The 17,211-nt window shown below is 36.6% G+C and overlaps 1 protein-coding gene across 4 annotated transcripts in view; it reads left to right on the top strand.

The window, feature by feature from the left end:
- Positions 1–17,211, top strand: part of GDAP2 (ganglioside induced differentiation associated protein 2) — a 57,325-nt gene that overhangs the window by 8,338 nt on the left and 31,776 nt on the right. For all 4 annotated transcript variants that reach the window (XR_010382253.1, XM_031457905.2, XM_031457906.2 and 1 more), the window contains 4 exons: positions 741–880; positions 9,366–9,519; positions 9,940–10,028; positions 14,158–14,234. Coding sequence is in view for 3 of the 4 variants with exons in the window: in XM_031457905.2 (XP_031313765.1) it covers positions 741–880; positions 9,366–9,519; positions 9,940–10,028; positions 14,158–14,234 (460 nt within the window). In the remaining variant the exon portion in view is untranslated. The remainder of the gene's footprint in view (positions 1–740; positions 881–9,365; positions 9,520–9,939; positions 10,029–14,157; positions 14,235–17,211) is intronic.

The following is a 17,211-nucleotide window of genomic DNA, read 5'->3' as shown; positions in this document are numbered from 1 at the left end:
TTGGTAAATTTTGACATGTTTACACCCATGAACCCATCACCAGAATCAAGATAGTGGATATATTTATCACCCCAAAAGTTTTTGTGTGTCCCTTTGTAATCCCTCTCTCCTGCCCCTCCCTTCCTCCACATCCCCAAGCACCTGTTGACTTTTCTGTCACTGTAGGTTAGTTTGCATTTTCTGGAGTTTTATATAAATGGGATCATGTACTCTTTTTAGTCTGGCTTCTTTCATTCAGCATAATTATTTGAAAGTTCGTCTATGTTGTTGCATGTATTAGGAGTAGTAAATTTCTTTTTTAAGAAAAGATTTATTGAGATATAATTCATATACCACACAATTCTCCAGTTTAAATTGTACGAGTCAGTGGTTTTTAGCATATTCACAAAGTTGTGTAACCATCGCTATGGTCAGTTTTACACTTTCATCAACCCAAGTCCTGTACCCGTCAGCTGTCACTCCCCACCTCACACCCATCTTTTATGAAAGAAGCAAAGGAATGATATGATGATTTTGTGAGTTTCAGGGTTAGAGCACTTGCGTTCAAGATCCATCTGAGAGGCCATATTAGTCTTTCTGAATAAGGAACAACTTTTTTTTAGTATTGCTTAAGCTTGTGAGCTAGCAAACCAATATTGTGCAGGGAGTGAAGATGGAATGTTTTGGAAGAGTTCAAAACTAGCTTTCTTGCCTCCCTCCTCTTCCTCACACTTGCTCTGATTTACTTACTGTTTTCTCAGGAAAGGAGATGTGGCGTTGCTGAACTGTACAGCTATTGTGAATACCAGCAATGAAAGTCTTACAGATAAGAATCCCGTGTCAGACAGTATCTTCATGCTTGCAGGGCCTGATTTGAAGGAGGACCTACAGAAACTTAGAGGTGAGTGAATTTTTTTAGGTATGTTGTTGCTTAGGAAACGTTTATTTTGATGTTTGAAGAAGTATGTTGGCATTTAAGTGAGAAAACTAAGCAGATGTAGCTATTTTGTTGTTTAAACTAAATTAAAACAGCCTTTGAAAAGCCCACAAAGTGTTAGAAGCTGAACACTGAGACTTTACTCAGCAAAACTCCTCTATCGTGCCCCTGGATTTTAACATAGCAATCATCATAGTCAGGTAGAACTTTGGTAGAATTTTCTTGGCTGTATATTGTCTTGCACTGATAAGCCTTATAAAACAACTATTCTTTGTCTAAATTGAAACATTTTTATTGTGCTTTGATATTGATAGAGAATTTTTTGTATACCACCTGGACATAGAGTGTTGTACTTCTGAAACTGACTTATTGACAAAACCAAAGTGCATTGTAAGAGCAAACACATTCTGGGTTTGCATTGTGCTTGCTGCTTTTTTTTTTTTTTTAACCAGGGCATTCTTCTTTTGGGAATATTTATTTATTTGAACATTTTTATTGTGCTTTGATATTGATAGAGAATTTTTTGTATACCCCCTGGACATAGAGTGTTGTACTTCTGAAACTGACTTATTGACAAAACCAAAGTGCATTGTAAGAGCAAACACATTCTGGGTTTGCATTGTGCTTGCTGCTTTTTTTTTTTTTTTAACCAGGGCATTCTTCTTTTGGGAATATTTATTTGACAGGAGGAGTTCTGTTTGTTCAGAATCTTGTTTACCTCATTTGCATTCATTTTCTTAAATTACCAGCCTGGCAACCTTTTGTTATCGTTATTTGGGTGTGAAGGGAATATTGTGAAATTCAATCTTCCTGTTTTATAAAAAGTATTTATGAAATACAGCAGTTTTTCTTAAAATGTAATTAGCAAATCCCACCTATATAAAATTCATTTCTCAGAACTTCCACCATTTAACACTGATAGTTGGTTTTTAACCTAGTAAAGATATTAGAATTTGAACAGGAATATTTATAATGCTGACTCCATGAAAGAAGGGACAGACAGAGAAGAACTGTATTTTCTGATCCAGAAACTGAACTTTGACTGTGATGGCAAAAGTGGGAAGAAGCCCTCAATAAAAACACGATGCCGTGAAGAACATGTGGAAATTAGAAAATGTATTAGAGATAATACTAGGAAGTTCTTGGATAAAAGTAACAGAGAAACTGGTCCAGAAAAATTCCTAATGGCTTCTGTGTGTGTGTTTGCGTGTATTCTCACTTATACTTTAGAGCCGTACTTATGGATTTAAAAAAGAAAATAATAAAAATTTACGCATACAAAATAAAAACTCAATTTTTAACGGCAAATATTTGAGAGTCTCCAGGCTGGAGCTCATATGATAACTCTGTCCTTTACTAACTTAAGTGTGACTTAAGACCAGTTACTTCACCTCTGAGCCTGAGTTTCCGTATCTCTGAAATGAGGATGGTGGTAATAGTTCCTACCTCATTTACTGACACATAACAGGAACTCAGTGAGTATTTGGAGATGGAAAAAATTGATATCGTGAAGACTAAATTCAACAATGGACGTTAAGTGCTAGGCATTTCCTCAGAGTTCAATGTTATTGCTGGTGCTAGCTAGCTGCAGGCCTCAGTTTTGTTGTTTAATGAATCAGTGTCAGCCTGAAGAGAAAATATTAATGATGCACTGAAGAGCTGAATACTTAATTCTATCCGCTTGATTACATTTTTAATAGCAGCTTAATAAATGATTATGAAGTATGACTTACCAAAATTGTAAAAAGCTGGGAGGAGTAACAGGACACACTGGATGATAGAATAAAGATTTTTAATATCTGAACTGACTGGAAGTATGAGCCAAAAAGTGAAAAAGTTGTCAGGGATAAATATAAAGTCTTGCAGTAAGTTTAAAACATTAATTACCCAAATTCAGGATGGGGAAGCCCAGTTTGACAACTCTGCTTATGTAAGAAAGTATTTGCTATCTCCATAAAATGGTATTGTCGCCTACTCCATTTTTCATGCAAAAAACTGTAGGGTTAACACTTCCCTCTTCCTTATCCCCGACACAAAGTCTGTCATCATTCCCTCAATATATCTTGAATCTCCGTATCACCATTGCCTCCAACCTAGGCTGTGTGCTGTCAGCCCCTGCCTGGACTACAGCCATTGCCTCCCTCCTGACTAGTCTCCCTACATCCATTCTTTTCTTATATCTATTTTCCACACACAGTAAGCATTTGCTTTTTAAATTATAAACCCCTTCTTATTGCTCCCCTACTTCAAACCATTTAGTGGACTCCCATTACACCTACAATAAAGTTGTAACTCCTTAAACTGAGTCTGCAGGTGTTTTGCCTTCCTCACGTACTTAAACCAAAGTGACCTCTCATTGCCTTGTCATCCCGCTTCTTTTTAGTTTTGTATGTGCTGTTATATTTCCAGTTCTCAACTCTTACTCTTAAGTCTTTGCTTACATCTCTTGCTCAAAATACTGTTTCCTTTTATTTCAGAATTGAGCAGTCTCCCTGTGGTATATGCTTCCAGCCTGTAGTACTTCTCTTTTGTGCTCTTAACACAATTATAATGTCGTTAATTTTTTATGTAATGATTATTATGTCCCCATTAAACTTTGAACTCCATGAGGACAGGAACTATGTGTCTTATTGGCCTCCATGTGCCCAGTACCAAGATCAGTGAAGGCTTCCTTTTAGTAGCTGATAAATGAATGACTAGAAGTTCCCTGGGATTTTAATTGACTAGACTCAGGGTGATAATGCATTATTTTTACTGGAAATACTAATGGTATCAAATTGCATCTTTACATAGCATCACAAATGAAGTTTTTTTTTTTAATCAGCTTAAAACATTTTACAGGTCTAACAGTTTATTTTATGTAAGCCTTGTGGTAACCCCAAAGGAAAAACCTATTATAGATATACAAAAGATAAAGAGAAAGAAATTAAAGCATATCAGTAATAAATAAATAAATAAATAAATAAATAAGTAGGACAGGAGGATAGGAATAAAGGATGAAGGACTAAAAAAACACTCAGAAAACAGTTTAACAAAATGGCATTGGTAAAACCTTACCTATCAATTATTATTTTAAATGCAAAGGACTAAATTCTCCTATTAAAGGGCACAGAGTGGCTGAAAGATAAAAAAAGAAAAAGAAAAAAACCCGAGATCCAACAGTATGCTGCTTATAAGAGAATCACTTTAACTTTAATGACACGTATAGGCTGAAGGTGAAGGGATAAAAGAAGATATTCCATGAAAATGGGAGCCAGAAGAAAGTAGAAGTGGCTATAATTACATTAGATAAAATAGACTTGCAGTCAGGATTGGTCACAAGAGATGGAGGTCACTATGTGGCAGTAAAGGGGCCAATTTGTCAAGAGGCTATAACAATTGTAAATATATATACATCCAACATGGGAGCACCTAAGTATTTAAGGCAATTATTAATAGAACTGAATGGAGAAATAGACAAAATGCAGTAATAGTTAGGGACCTCAGTACCCCACTTTAAACATTAGATAGATCATTCAGATGGAAAATTAATAAGGAAATAGCAGGCCTGAGTAACGCTGTAGTCCAAATGAACTCACAGAATATTCCACCCAACAGCACCAGAATATACATACAGTTTTCTCAGGCATACTTGGAACGTTCTCCCGGATAAATCATGTATTGGTCCACAAGGAAAATCTTACCAAATTTTAGAAGACTGAAATAATATCAGATATCTTTTCTGATCACAGTGGTGTGAAACTAGAAATCAGTAACAGAGAAAGTGAAAATACTTACAAATATGTGGAAATTAAACAACATGCTCCTGAACAACCATTGAGTCAAGGAAGTAATCAAAAGGGAAATCAGAAATTATCTTGAGACAAATGTAAAGAAAGATACAACATGCCAAAACTTACGGGATGCAAAAAAAAAAATTCTAAGAGAAATTTATAGCTGTAAATACCTACATTAAGAGAAAAGAAAGATCTCAAACAATCTAATTTTTAAACTTCAATGAATTAGGAAAAAGAGCAGTGTAAGCCTATAGTTAGCAGAGGGAAGGAAATAACAAAGGTTAGAGCAAAAATAAAAGTAACAGAGACTAGAAAGACAATTAGAAAAAAGTGACAAAAATATTCTAAATGAAAGTGGAGATATTACAGCTAACACTGTAGAAAGACAAAGGATTGTAAGAGACTACTGTGAACAATTATATCCAACATATTGGATGACCTAGAAGAAATAGATAACTTCCAGCAAAGATGCAACCTACTGAACCTATTCAAGACTGAATCATGAAGAAACAGAAAGTCTGAACAGAACAAAGGAGTAAGGAGATTGAATCAGCAGTCAAAAACCTCCCAACAGAGCTAAGCCCAGGATCTGATGGCTTCCTTGGTGAATTCTGCACACATATAGAGAAGAATTAATACCAGTTCTTCTCAAACTCTGTCAAGAAATTAAGAGGAGTGAACATTTCCAAACTAATTTTACAAGGCCAGCATAATCCTGGTACCAAAGCCAGATAAGGACACTACAAGAAAAGAAAAATATAGGCCTATATCCCTGATGAATGTAGATGCAAAAATTCTCAACAGAGTAGTAGCAAACCAAATTCAACAGCACATTAAAGGGATCACACACCGTGATCAGGTGGGATTTATCATTGGGATGTAAGGAGCTCAACATATGCATCAATAAATATGATAAACTACATTAATAGAATGAAGAATGAAAATTATATAATCCTCTCAATAGGTGTAGAAAAAGCATTTGACAAAATTCAACCCATTTTTCACAGTAAAAACTCAATATATTCGGTACAGATGGAACATACTTCAACATCGCTAGAGCAGTTAGGCAAGAAAATGAAATAAAATCCATCCAAATCAGAAAAGTAAAATTCTTAGTTTGCAGATGATTGATCTTACATAGAAAAAAATGTCTTTGAAGACGCCATCAAAAATCTGTTAGAACTAATCAACAAATCTGGTAAAATTGCAGGATACAAAATCAAGTTGGAAAAATCAGTTGCATTTCTATACAGTAACAGTGAACTACCTGAAAATGAATTTATGGAAACAACTCCATTTATAATAGTATCAAAAAAAATAAAATTCTTAGTAATAAATTTAATAAGGAGATAAAAGATCTGTACACTGAAAACCGTAAAACATTAATGAAAGAAATTGAAGAAGACATAAGACATAAATAAATGGAAAGGTACCCTATGTTCACTGATAGAAAGAATAGTGTTAAAATATCCATGCTATTCAAAGCCAACGATCGATTGAATGGAATCCCTATTGAAATTCCAGGGGTATTTTCACAGAAATAGATAAAACAGTCCTGAAATTTATGTGGGACTACAGAAGGCCCCAGATAGCCAAAGCAAATGGAGAAAGAAGAGCACAGCTAGAAGCAACACTCTTCCTGATTTCTAACTATACTACAAAGCTATAATGAAATAGTATAGTGCTGGTGTGAAAACAGACACTTAGACAGATGGAATGAATTAAGAGCCCAGAAATAAACCCCTGCATATTCGGTCAACAAATTGACAAGGGGGCCAAGAATACTCAGTGGGGAAAGGATTATCTTTTCAGCAAATGGTGTTGAAAAAACTGGATAGCCACATGGAGAAAAATGAAATTGCACCACCATCTTTTTCTTCTTTTTTTTTATGGGGGAGGTTTTTGGAGTAGGGTGACTCCTGTCTTATACCACTCACAGAAGTTAATTTGAAATGCATTGAAGATTTAAACATAAGACACGAAACTGTAAAACTCCTAGAAGAAAAAACTCCCAGGGAGAAAGCTCCTTGAAATTGGTCCCAGCAATGATTTTTTTTTTTTTTTGGATTTGACATGAAAAGCACAAGTAACAAAAGCAAAAATAAATAAGTGAGACTACATCAAACTAAAAAGCTTCTGTATAGCAGAAAAATCAACAGAAAGGAGGCATCTTACAGAATTAGAGAAAATATTTGCAAACTGTATATTTTCAAATATATCAGATATAAGGAGTTAATATCTGAAACATATAAGTGAACTCATACAACTTAAAGCAAAATGACTAATAATCTGGTGGGAAAATGGACAAAGGACCCAAATAGACATTTTTCCAAATAAGGCATACAGATGGCCAACAGGTACGTAATAAGATGCCCAATACTAATCATCAGGGAAATACAAATAAAAACTATAATGAAATATCACCTCACACCTGTTAGAATGGTTATTATTAAAAAGATGAGATTACATGCTGACAAAGATGCGGAGAAAAGGGAACCTTTGTGCACTTATGGTAAGAATGTAAATTGGGATAGCCATTATGGAAAACAGTATGGAAGTTCTTCAGAAATTTTGAAATTGAACTACTGTATGATCCAGAAGTTCCGCTTCTGGGTACGTATCCAAAAGAAATGAAATCATTATCTCAAAGAGATATCTGCACCCCAGCATTATTCACAATAGCCAAGACATGGGGACAACCCAAGTGTCTATTGACAGATGAATCAATAAAGAAAATGTAGGCTATTAAACTCACACACTTAAATACTGGGTAATACAGAACGTTCAAGCAGCAAAACTGCATATTATATATATATATATAATACATAATGTATATAATATGTGCACACATGTATTTTATACACACACACCACCACTACCACCACCATCAACAACACATTTTAATAGGATAGGAGTACCTACACGTTTTTTGCTTGCTCTGTTCTCTTACAAATAGTACTCTTGCTATAATATTAAAACAGCTTTTGTTTTTTCTTATATGGATGTTAGAATTTGGAGAGAAATAAGTGAAATTGGGAAGCCCTAACTAATTTTTGATACTCAGGTATTCAGATTATCATTGCAGCAGTGCTCCTTAGCAAAGGTTGCAGCCAGAGATAAAAGACATGGTGGACAGAGTTATGGCTACAGTGAACTTATTCCATGAATTTGTATTTATTTTACTGGGATTCAGAGTACTTTCAGGACTGTGTCTTAAATGTTTACAGTGATGCCAGGATTTGAGCTTTAGGTTAGAAAAAATCTAGGTTGGCTTGAACAAGTGAAAGATTGGAAAGCAATGTAGCAGTATTTAAGCAATATAGCAGAACATTGCGTGACTCCAGCCTCCAGAGTTCTGCGCTTTTATTAACAATTATTAAAAGAAAGGTGTGATTCCAAAAACCATGGTGTCCAGAACGCTTAAAATTCTGTTCTCTTTCTGACCTTTGTCCTGGGACATGTTCAGGAGTGATTCCGCAAACTGACTGCCAAATACATGTTTGCTTGCTTGCTTTGTTTCACACCTCCCTCCTTCCCTGCCCGCCCCACTGTGAGTGGCTTTCCTCACTTCCTGGTGATTCTTGAGTGTCAGCTGTGATCAGGAGGGAGGAACTGAGAAGCTACTGGGAAGTTTTGTGTGCGTGGACACGGGTTATTACTTGGTGAATCTTGAGGCAGATGATGAGTAGGGATCTTGTTTCGATGGAGGAACATCCCTTATTTATCAGAATCTGTAGGTCCTTTGGTTTGAGCCTCTTAGTTTCCTAGAGAGGAATCTTCCAGGGGTATAAGCATGGATGTCTGTTTTGGAAGCCAGTTAGGAGCAGAGAGCTAGAACTATTACTGTTGAGTGTAGTACCTTAACTAAATCCCTTCTTTTCAGCTGTGCTTGGGGTTCTGGAGTCCAGAAACTCTAGTTCAGCATCTCCCAAGAATAAACCTTCCTGTGGCTGTGGTGGTAAAGAAGTCAGCACCTTGCTGTGCTGGCTCTGGGCAGGGTGGCTGCAGATTTGAGTGTTTTTATGCAAACTTTTAACTCAGCCTCCTCTTTTTAGTCCCACTTCACATCACAGCCTTTAGAAGTTCTTAGGACCTCCAATTTCTGAGCCTTTTTATTGTTCTGCAGTAATAATGACAACAATAATAGCTAATGCATATATGCACTTTGCATATATTAACGCGTTAATCCTGTGAAGTAAGCACCGCTGCAGTCCCCGTTATGTAGGGAATTGAGTCATGGCGAGGCCAAGCACTGGCCCAGAGTGTCATAGCAGGAACAGAGTGGACTCAGGATTTGAAGCAGAGCAGTCTCTCTTCAATCCAACACTGCCTTTCAGAACAGACTAGCTTGCTTCATAACGGTTACCCCATTTCTGCAAACAGTTAGGTTTCTCTGCTTTGCTAAGTCAGTTATTTCTAGTCCACTGACTGTTCGAAATTCTGACGATGCTTCCCTGCTTCACGTTCTCTCCCGTGCTCTTCGTCTCTGTTTTTATACCTATTGCATTGCTTCATTGTCATTTTGGGATCAGAGATAAATGTTGGTGTTCAATCCATATTTTTAACTGAGATTTCTCAGAGTTCTTATACTTTCTCAGTTTCATGCATTGTTTTGTTGAGTTTTTTTTTTTTCCCGACACCTCCACAACTTATATATTCTCTGTTGTCCCCAGGTTGCCGGACAGGTGAAGCAAAATTGACGAAAGGATTCAACCTGGCTGCCCGGTTCATCATTCACACAGTGGGGCCTAAGTACAAGAGCCGCTATCGCACGGCCGCCGAGAGCTCCCTGTACAGCTGCTACAGAAACGTCCTTCAGCTGGCAAAGTACGGCTGGCGCGTCTCCTAGGCCCAGCGTGCCACTTGTGCTGAAAGGCCCTGGTTTTAAAAGGAAGCCTAGCTATAAAAGTCAAATTTTGAGAGGTTTAGATAATTTAGGAGGACCCTGAAGATAGAATTAATTGTCTTCTCAAACTTGGCAGAACAAAAGGAATGGTTTTGGGTGACTTGAGAATTGAACCTGTTTCCATTTTACCCAATTCCCATTTTACTCAAGAGTATATTTCCCCCACATGGTGCAGTTAAATTAGATATTAATATAATTATTAGATAGTACAATTGGGTTAATTATTCTAGTAGATTTGTTGTTGAAGGGACAGGGAAGGAGCAGTTAAGGTACATTTTTTTAATTAGTTATGTATTATAAATATTTTTACTGTAATTTTTGTGTTTTCTGTTTGATTGCAGAGAGCAGTCAATGTCTTCTGTTGGATTCTGTGTCATCAATTCTGCAAAACGAGGTTATCCTTTAGAGGATGCCACACACATAGCACTTCGTAAGTAGTTTTGGAGGTACTGTACATAAATTGACATAGCACTTCGTTAGTAGGATTGGGGATGCTGTCCATAATGAGTTTTAAAAAGTTTTTTTTTATCACTAGTTAGTTATAGCCAATGAAGATTTGTTGATTAGCTGATCATAGCACCCTGGAGGGAAGTTTGTATTGACAGGTTGTAGAATTCTTGGTTTACTTTCTAAGGTGATAGTTTTATCCATCTGAATGAAGGCTTAGAAGATCTGACTGTTGATGCAAAGGCTGAATGAGACCATCTCATTTGGGAGGGAAACTATACTAGATGATATTTAAGACCCTTTCTGTCTCTAGAATTTAAAGATGAAGTCATATCCACCAAAACTTTTTAAAGATGTTTGAATGTGTGAAATTATTATTATATAGTGTAGATTTAGGGTGAGGTCATGTTCAGTCTTAAATAGTCTTATTTAATAATTGGCTATGTTAAAAGATCCCTGTTGCTCAAGGATTTTGTAGTAAATTTATGTGTTTTATAGTTTACAGTTTATATAGATTATATTTACACCAAGATTCTTAAGAAACAGATCTTACCTTTTCATCTTTGTATTTCCAATGCTTCCATGTGACAAGAATGCTTTACATATGGTACTTGCTCAAGAAATATGTATTTTAAAAAGGAATAAAGAAATTACACTTTATTTCTTCAATAACCCTGTGTTTTAGGTAGTATGGTGTCATTTTACAAATAAAGAGGCTCAGAAATGTATCACATTCTCAGGGTGATGCAGACTGGGAACATATATCCAGGCCTCTGACTCCCAGGCCTTGTAACCTGTCTATTAGACTAGATAATTCACTGTGCTTGAGTTAGAACTCCTTCGGTAGGAAGCTGCTATGTTATAGCTAGTCTGTGTGTGTTCTAATGGTGCCTTATCAAAGCAAATTCCTGCCTTTATCTAGTTCTTCCTGGCAAGGCTTTTGGCAGGGCTCAACTTTCTCTGATTTCACCTCGCCTGTGCGCTGTCATCTCATAGCTTGAGCTAAACCTTCTTTGGATTAGAATTTAAAGAGGCAGAATCATTTTGTAGAAAAGTCTCTGGAAAGGGAGTCAGGAAGACTGGTTTTTGGTCCCAGTTTTACCAGTCTAACTCTAGTTCAGTGGCCCCAGATAAATCACTTGATAAAGTACCATAGAGATGTTAGCTTTGAGCAGGAATTATAGTAACAGCAGATAAAGATCAAAAGTAGGTATAAGGGACTTTGATGAGACAATTTCTAGCAATTTAATTAGCACAAAGGAAATGTATGGCTTAAAGATGAGCACGTTAACTTGTATTTTATAAGACCTGTTTGACTTATTACACTGTAAAGCTAATAACAAAACTATAACATCTCATTAAAAAATACACACACGAAAACACGCATAGACAGTTGTGCCCTTTGCTCACATACTTTCTGACCATCTGGGAAATAAATTACTTGTATGCTTTTGTAGCATATATGGGCCAAGAACAAGTCTAATGATGTGGCTCTAAGTCCTTAGTTCCAAAGCTTTCTTATGTATTAAACTATTTTTGACATTTTTTTCATTTAAAACATAAGTAGTATTTTCTTAAGCAATATATCAAGACCATTTATCTTTTTTTCTTAGTTCATGTGCAGTTCAGTTCTTCACCAGAAGAAGCCTAAACAAACATCTACATTGAAATAAATTTATCAGGTTATTTATTCATGCCGCAAAACTTTGAGTGACTACTAAGTAATTAGGCCTTGTGCCGTATAGAAGAGGATACAGTGGTGAGAAAAAAGACAACAGGATTGTTGTTGTGTTTCCAGGTTGGGAATTTTAACATCCCAGATGTCATTCTCTCAAGTTAAAGAGTTTTTACTAAAAGTGAGGTGCAGATGAAACTTTGGAAGGAGCAGTGTGGACTGAGCTGCGAGTTAGTCCTAAAACCTTGTAGCTGTAGTATCACTTCTTTTTTTCTTCATTTCGCAACATTGCTTTTCTGAATGAACTCTTGCTGCAGAGAGAATTCAATCTGGTTATCATTTGGCATCATATTTTGTCTTCCAGAGGAAATCCCACAGTTACATCCTGAGGAACTATTATGTGTGAACATTAAAACTTCGTGTCAGAGTAAATAGGATAGAAGAAAATCTTGTTTTGAAATTTTATTTTTTAAAAATGATTAAAGCAGAATAGAGGGGGAAATGAAAAATAAATTTGTCACCTAACAAAGAGAGAATCATGAAGATGTGTTCAGTCCTTCAACAAATAGGTCACCTCTGTTAGGTCCTTGAGATAACAGTAGTGAACAAGACAGGCAATATGTCGATAACTAGAGACATAAAATGTTCATTTAGTTACTAGTTACTTTGAATGATTGCTTGCCATATTCCTAAGGTGTGCTAGGACCTGGTAGTGTTAATGTTAAGCTTCCTTGGCCTTCAGAAAGCTCCGTCTAGCTATAAAGTGCTATGAGAAGTTCACAAATGGAGGGCTATTCCAAAGATTGTAGGAGGAGCACAGGGGAGGATGGAGTTCTACTCAGAGGAGACGGCTTTTGACTGGGTCTTGAAAAATGAGTAGGAGTTCACTAAGAGAGGGTCATGGTAGATGAATAGTATTCTAGATAAAGGTAACCGTGCCGGCAGAGGTAGGGTAGTACAAAAGTAAGGGCCATGTTCTCAGTACGGTGAAGAAGCCAATGGCTAAAGCGTAAGATGTGTGGGAGGAAAATTAGAAATAGGAGTAAGAGGCAGAGGTGGAGGGGTGGTTAGTTGCCAGAGTGTGGAGAGCCGTGCTAGGGACTTTGAGTCTTAACCGGTAAGCAGTGCAGAGCCATCAAAAAAGTGTTCAGTAAGGAGGGTGACATAAGGTAACTCAGGCATCAGTGAGTATGTGGGCTTGGAAAAGAGAAATGAGAGTAGTTGAGAACGTATTGCCAAAGTCTTTGTAAGCAGTGAGCACCTGGGAGCAGCAGAAACACAGAAGCAATGGCTCTTAGAACTATCAGCAATAGAATTTAAAGGGCATGATAACCCATTGTAAATGCAGGATAAAGGAAGAAGTGAAGGAAGTATCAAAAAATTCAGGTTTCTAGTTTAGGTGAGTGGTTGGATGTTGCTATGTAACTGAAAGAAGGAATACAGGTAAAGGAGCAGGTGTCGGGGGGAAGATGGCAGTCAGGTTTGGACGTGTTGAGTTTGAGGTCTGGGTTATCTGGGCAGATTTGCCCAGTAGGCAGTAAGGGATTCAGTTATTTTGTTCAGAAAAGAGAATATAAAGATTAGGGAGCCATTGGCATTTGGTGTAGTACCTAACCATCAAATTAGTGAGCTCCAGAGGAAAAAGAATATAAATTATAAATATGAATAAACACATGTGTGTATGTGTGTGTATTTATGTATATATATTATGTATATATACACATATATATTATATATATATATATAAAATTTTAAATGTGGGGGCAACATTTTTAGAAGGTGGGTCTTGGGCATTTTAGAACTAAAGCTAGAGAGATCTCTAGTAAGTTAAGGACTGAGAAAAGGCCACTAGGTCTCATTGTTAGGAAGCTGATAGAGAAAGAATTAGGATAAAATAGAAATTAAGAAAAAATAATTCAGTTTTGGTTTGATGGGATCTTGACAGGGATAAAGGGCTGAGTAGGACATCTAATACTGTAACTGAATGAATGGAAAGACACTTGTGCTAGATCATTCTGGTCAGAGAGAGACCCCAGAGAATAAGAAGAGTATACTGAATAAAGGAGAATTGTCTGGAGTCATCGTCTTCTTTGGCCAGGCACAGTTTACTGGCAGTAAAGCAGTAAATAAAATAAAGCTCTTGCTGTTGTGGAGCTTTCATTCTAATGGATGGTGCCGGGAGGGCAAGGGGGATGTACAATAAACAGGAAAATCCACAAAACATCTAGAATAGTTGCTCTGTAGGAGAGCAGAGGAGGGGAAGGCTTTTAACTGGGGTAGTCTGGGCAGGCTTTACTGATAAGGTATCATTGGGCACAGACCTGAACGAAATGAGGAGTGATCCATTAAAAAAAATAAAACTTTCGAGAGTTTGATTTTTCTACACACACAAGTAATTTCTTATTTATTGAATAATCTTTCTATTGTTTTCCTTTAGGCACTGTAAGGAGATTCCTTGAAATTCATGGGGAGACTATTGAAAAAGTAGTATTTGCTGTCTCTGAACTTGAAGAGGTATTTTGCTGGTTATCTTGCATTGTTTAAATCTTATTTTAACTTCTAAGTGTTCGCCTTTGGGTCTTCATTATCTATTAACTGAATTGCCAGCAGGCAAATCCTAATTATCTATGTTTGTATTTGGCAGTGGGGTTTACCGTCATTTGTTGAAAAAGACTATATTAGAGACTAAAGACAGATTTTCCAAGGGAGGAGCAAATGACAGTAGTCATACAAGCATAAACACAGGCGTACAAGTAAGGAATAGCATAAAGAGTGTAGTGCACTGCATAAAATTTAAGGCTAGGAGTGGCAAAAATGAAAATTAGGCAGGACCACTCAAGTCCTGGTGCCTTGTGCTATGGAACTTAGACTTTATCAGTTATGCAGTGGGGAAACATAGAAGATCTTTAAGCAGGCAAATGATGTAGTCTGATTTCTACATTAGCTGTGTGGAGGGTGATTGCAAAGGAGAAAGACTGGTGACTCAGAGAGATGATCGGTGGTTCTAGTTCTCCAAGTGAGAAATGATCAGGCCTGAATAAGGGCACTAGTGGTGTTGAAATTTCACAGAATATTTAGTAAGTAAGTTCAGCTGGAGTTGGAAGTCATAAATATGGAGGGGAAAAGAAGAAGACTAAGGATGACTTCTAGGTTTCTGGCTTGTGTGACTGAATAATGGTGCCACGAGTGAGATAGCAAGTAGAAAGGGGGAAAAGTTGTAGGGGAGAGAGGATGAAGACAAGTTCTCTTTTGAACATGTTGAATCATAGGGGAGCAGTGAATTCAGCAGATCAGCAGGCCATTGTTCATATCAGTCGAAAGCTGAGGAGTGAAGTGTGGGCTAGAGATTTGGCCATTGTAGTGGAATAGGATAGCAGGTAAGATACCAAGATAAGATATCCTGCTCTCAGGGATTTGCAGGCTAATAGTTAGGTAGCCAGATAAACAAAGACCACCCTGTGGTGAGTGCTGTGCTGGGAGAGTACATCACAGTGCTGTGGCAGTACATCAGGGCTCCTGACCCAGACCCAGGGGACCAGAGGAAAATTCTTCACTCTCAGTATACCTGAAAAAAGTTGTCATCAACGTTTATCATCCAGGCCCAACAGACTTTTTAAAAAAATCATTTATGAATAATTTATTGAAGGATAAAAGGATAATGAAAAACAAGCTTAGAAGTATTTCAGTAAGAATTTAAACATAACAAACCTCTTTGTATTATGTAAATTTTGTTGCACAAACATCAAAAAAGATGAAAGAGTACTGTCACACCTTTTTAGTAAAATAATAGGTCCAGGTTCTTATCGCAAAATTCTGTAATAAGTCCTTCCTGTGGTGACTAATTCAGAAGGTCGTATTTCCACTTTGTCCTTAGAAATATATTGTTGAGGGGAGGGTAGACCACGGGCTTAGTGTTCACGAGGTCCTGGGTTCAACCCCCAGTACCTTCTTTAAAAATAAATAAGTAAGTAAATAAGCAAACAAACAAACCTAATTACCTCCCCTCCAAAAAAATTATCTAGGATATTGTCATCTGAAGACTCAGTGTCTGAAATTTCACTTTATATGATCAGTCTTACTTCATCATTAGTAAAGTGGTGCCGTCTTTCTCTGTATATTCATTTTTGATTCCTTAATAATTCTGAAATGTCATCTTTGTTCAGTTGTATTCTCTTTGCTATTTTGGGCTGAAAATGAAAAATTCTGATTTCTCAAATCTTTCCAATGAGAGTTAAAAACAGGCTGCACATAAAAATAGAGATGCAACAGTTTTTAATAAAATATTAGCAAACTGAATTCAGCAACATGTAAAAGGATTATATGACATCACCAAGTGGGATTTATCCTAGGAATGTAAGATTGGTTCAACATACCAAAAGCAAATCAATATAATGCACCATATTGATAGAATGAATGATAAAACCACATGATCATCTCATTAGATGCAGAAACATTGGGCAAAAGCCAGCATCCTTTCATGATAAAAACACTCAGCAAACCAGGTACAGAAGGGAACCTCCTCAACCTGATAAAGAGCATGTATGGAAAACCCATAACTAACATTATACTTAATGGTGAAATGCTGAAATCTGTCTGCTTAAACTCAGAAACAAGACAAGGGTGTTCACTCTCACCAATTCTATTCAGTATTTTACTGGAGGTAAAACTGTCTCTATTCACAGGTACAAGATCTTGTATATAAAAAATCCTGCATTAGAAATTGACACAACATTGTAAACTGACTATACTTCAATAAAAATATACATATACAAAAAAAAGTCCTGAGAAGTCCACAAAAAAACTATTAGAACTAATAGAGTTCAGCAGCATTACAGGATGTAAGATCAGTATAAAAAATAGTGTTTCTACACACTAGCAAAGGATAATCCGATAATGAAATTAAGAAAATAGGTGCCTTTACAGTAGCATCAAAAAGAATCAAATATTTAAGACTAAACCAAAGAAGTATAAGGCTTATACACTGAAAACTACCAAATATCTTTGAAAGAAAATTTAAAAGACCTCAATAAAGAGAAAGATACTCTTTTTTTGGCTTGGAAGACTTAATGTTGTTAAGATAACAGTATTTCCCAAATATTTCTACAGATTCAGCAAAATTCCTGTCAAAATCCCAGCTGACATTTTGATAGAAATTGACAGGTTGAATCCAAATTTCTCATGGATATGCAAGGGACCCAGTATGGTCAAAACAACCTGGAAAAAAAAAAAGAAAATCAGAGGATTTATACTTGACCTATTTTGAAACTTACTCGAAGTACAGCAATGAAGACTGTTTTTGCTGGCATGAGAATAAACATATGGATCAATGTGATAGAATTTTTGACAAGGCTGCCAAGACAATTCAATGGAGAAAGAGTGGTCTTATCAACGAATGGTATTGGAGCAACTGGATATCCCCACGCAGAAGAATGAAGTTGAACTCTTCAACCATGTAAAAGAAATAAGCTCATAGTTGATCTAGGACCTAAGT

Source organism: Camelus dromedarius, chromosome 9 (assembly GCF_036321535.1).
Source record: "Camelus dromedarius isolate mCamDro1 chromosome 9, mCamDro1.pat, whole genome shotgun sequence".
In the NCBI taxonomy this organism is placed as follows: domain Eukaryota; kingdom Metazoa; phylum Chordata; class Mammalia; order Artiodactyla; family Camelidae; genus Camelus; species Camelus dromedarius.
Note: the sequence above shows the minus strand (reverse complement) of the source record. Positions and strands in the feature narration are given on the sequence as shown.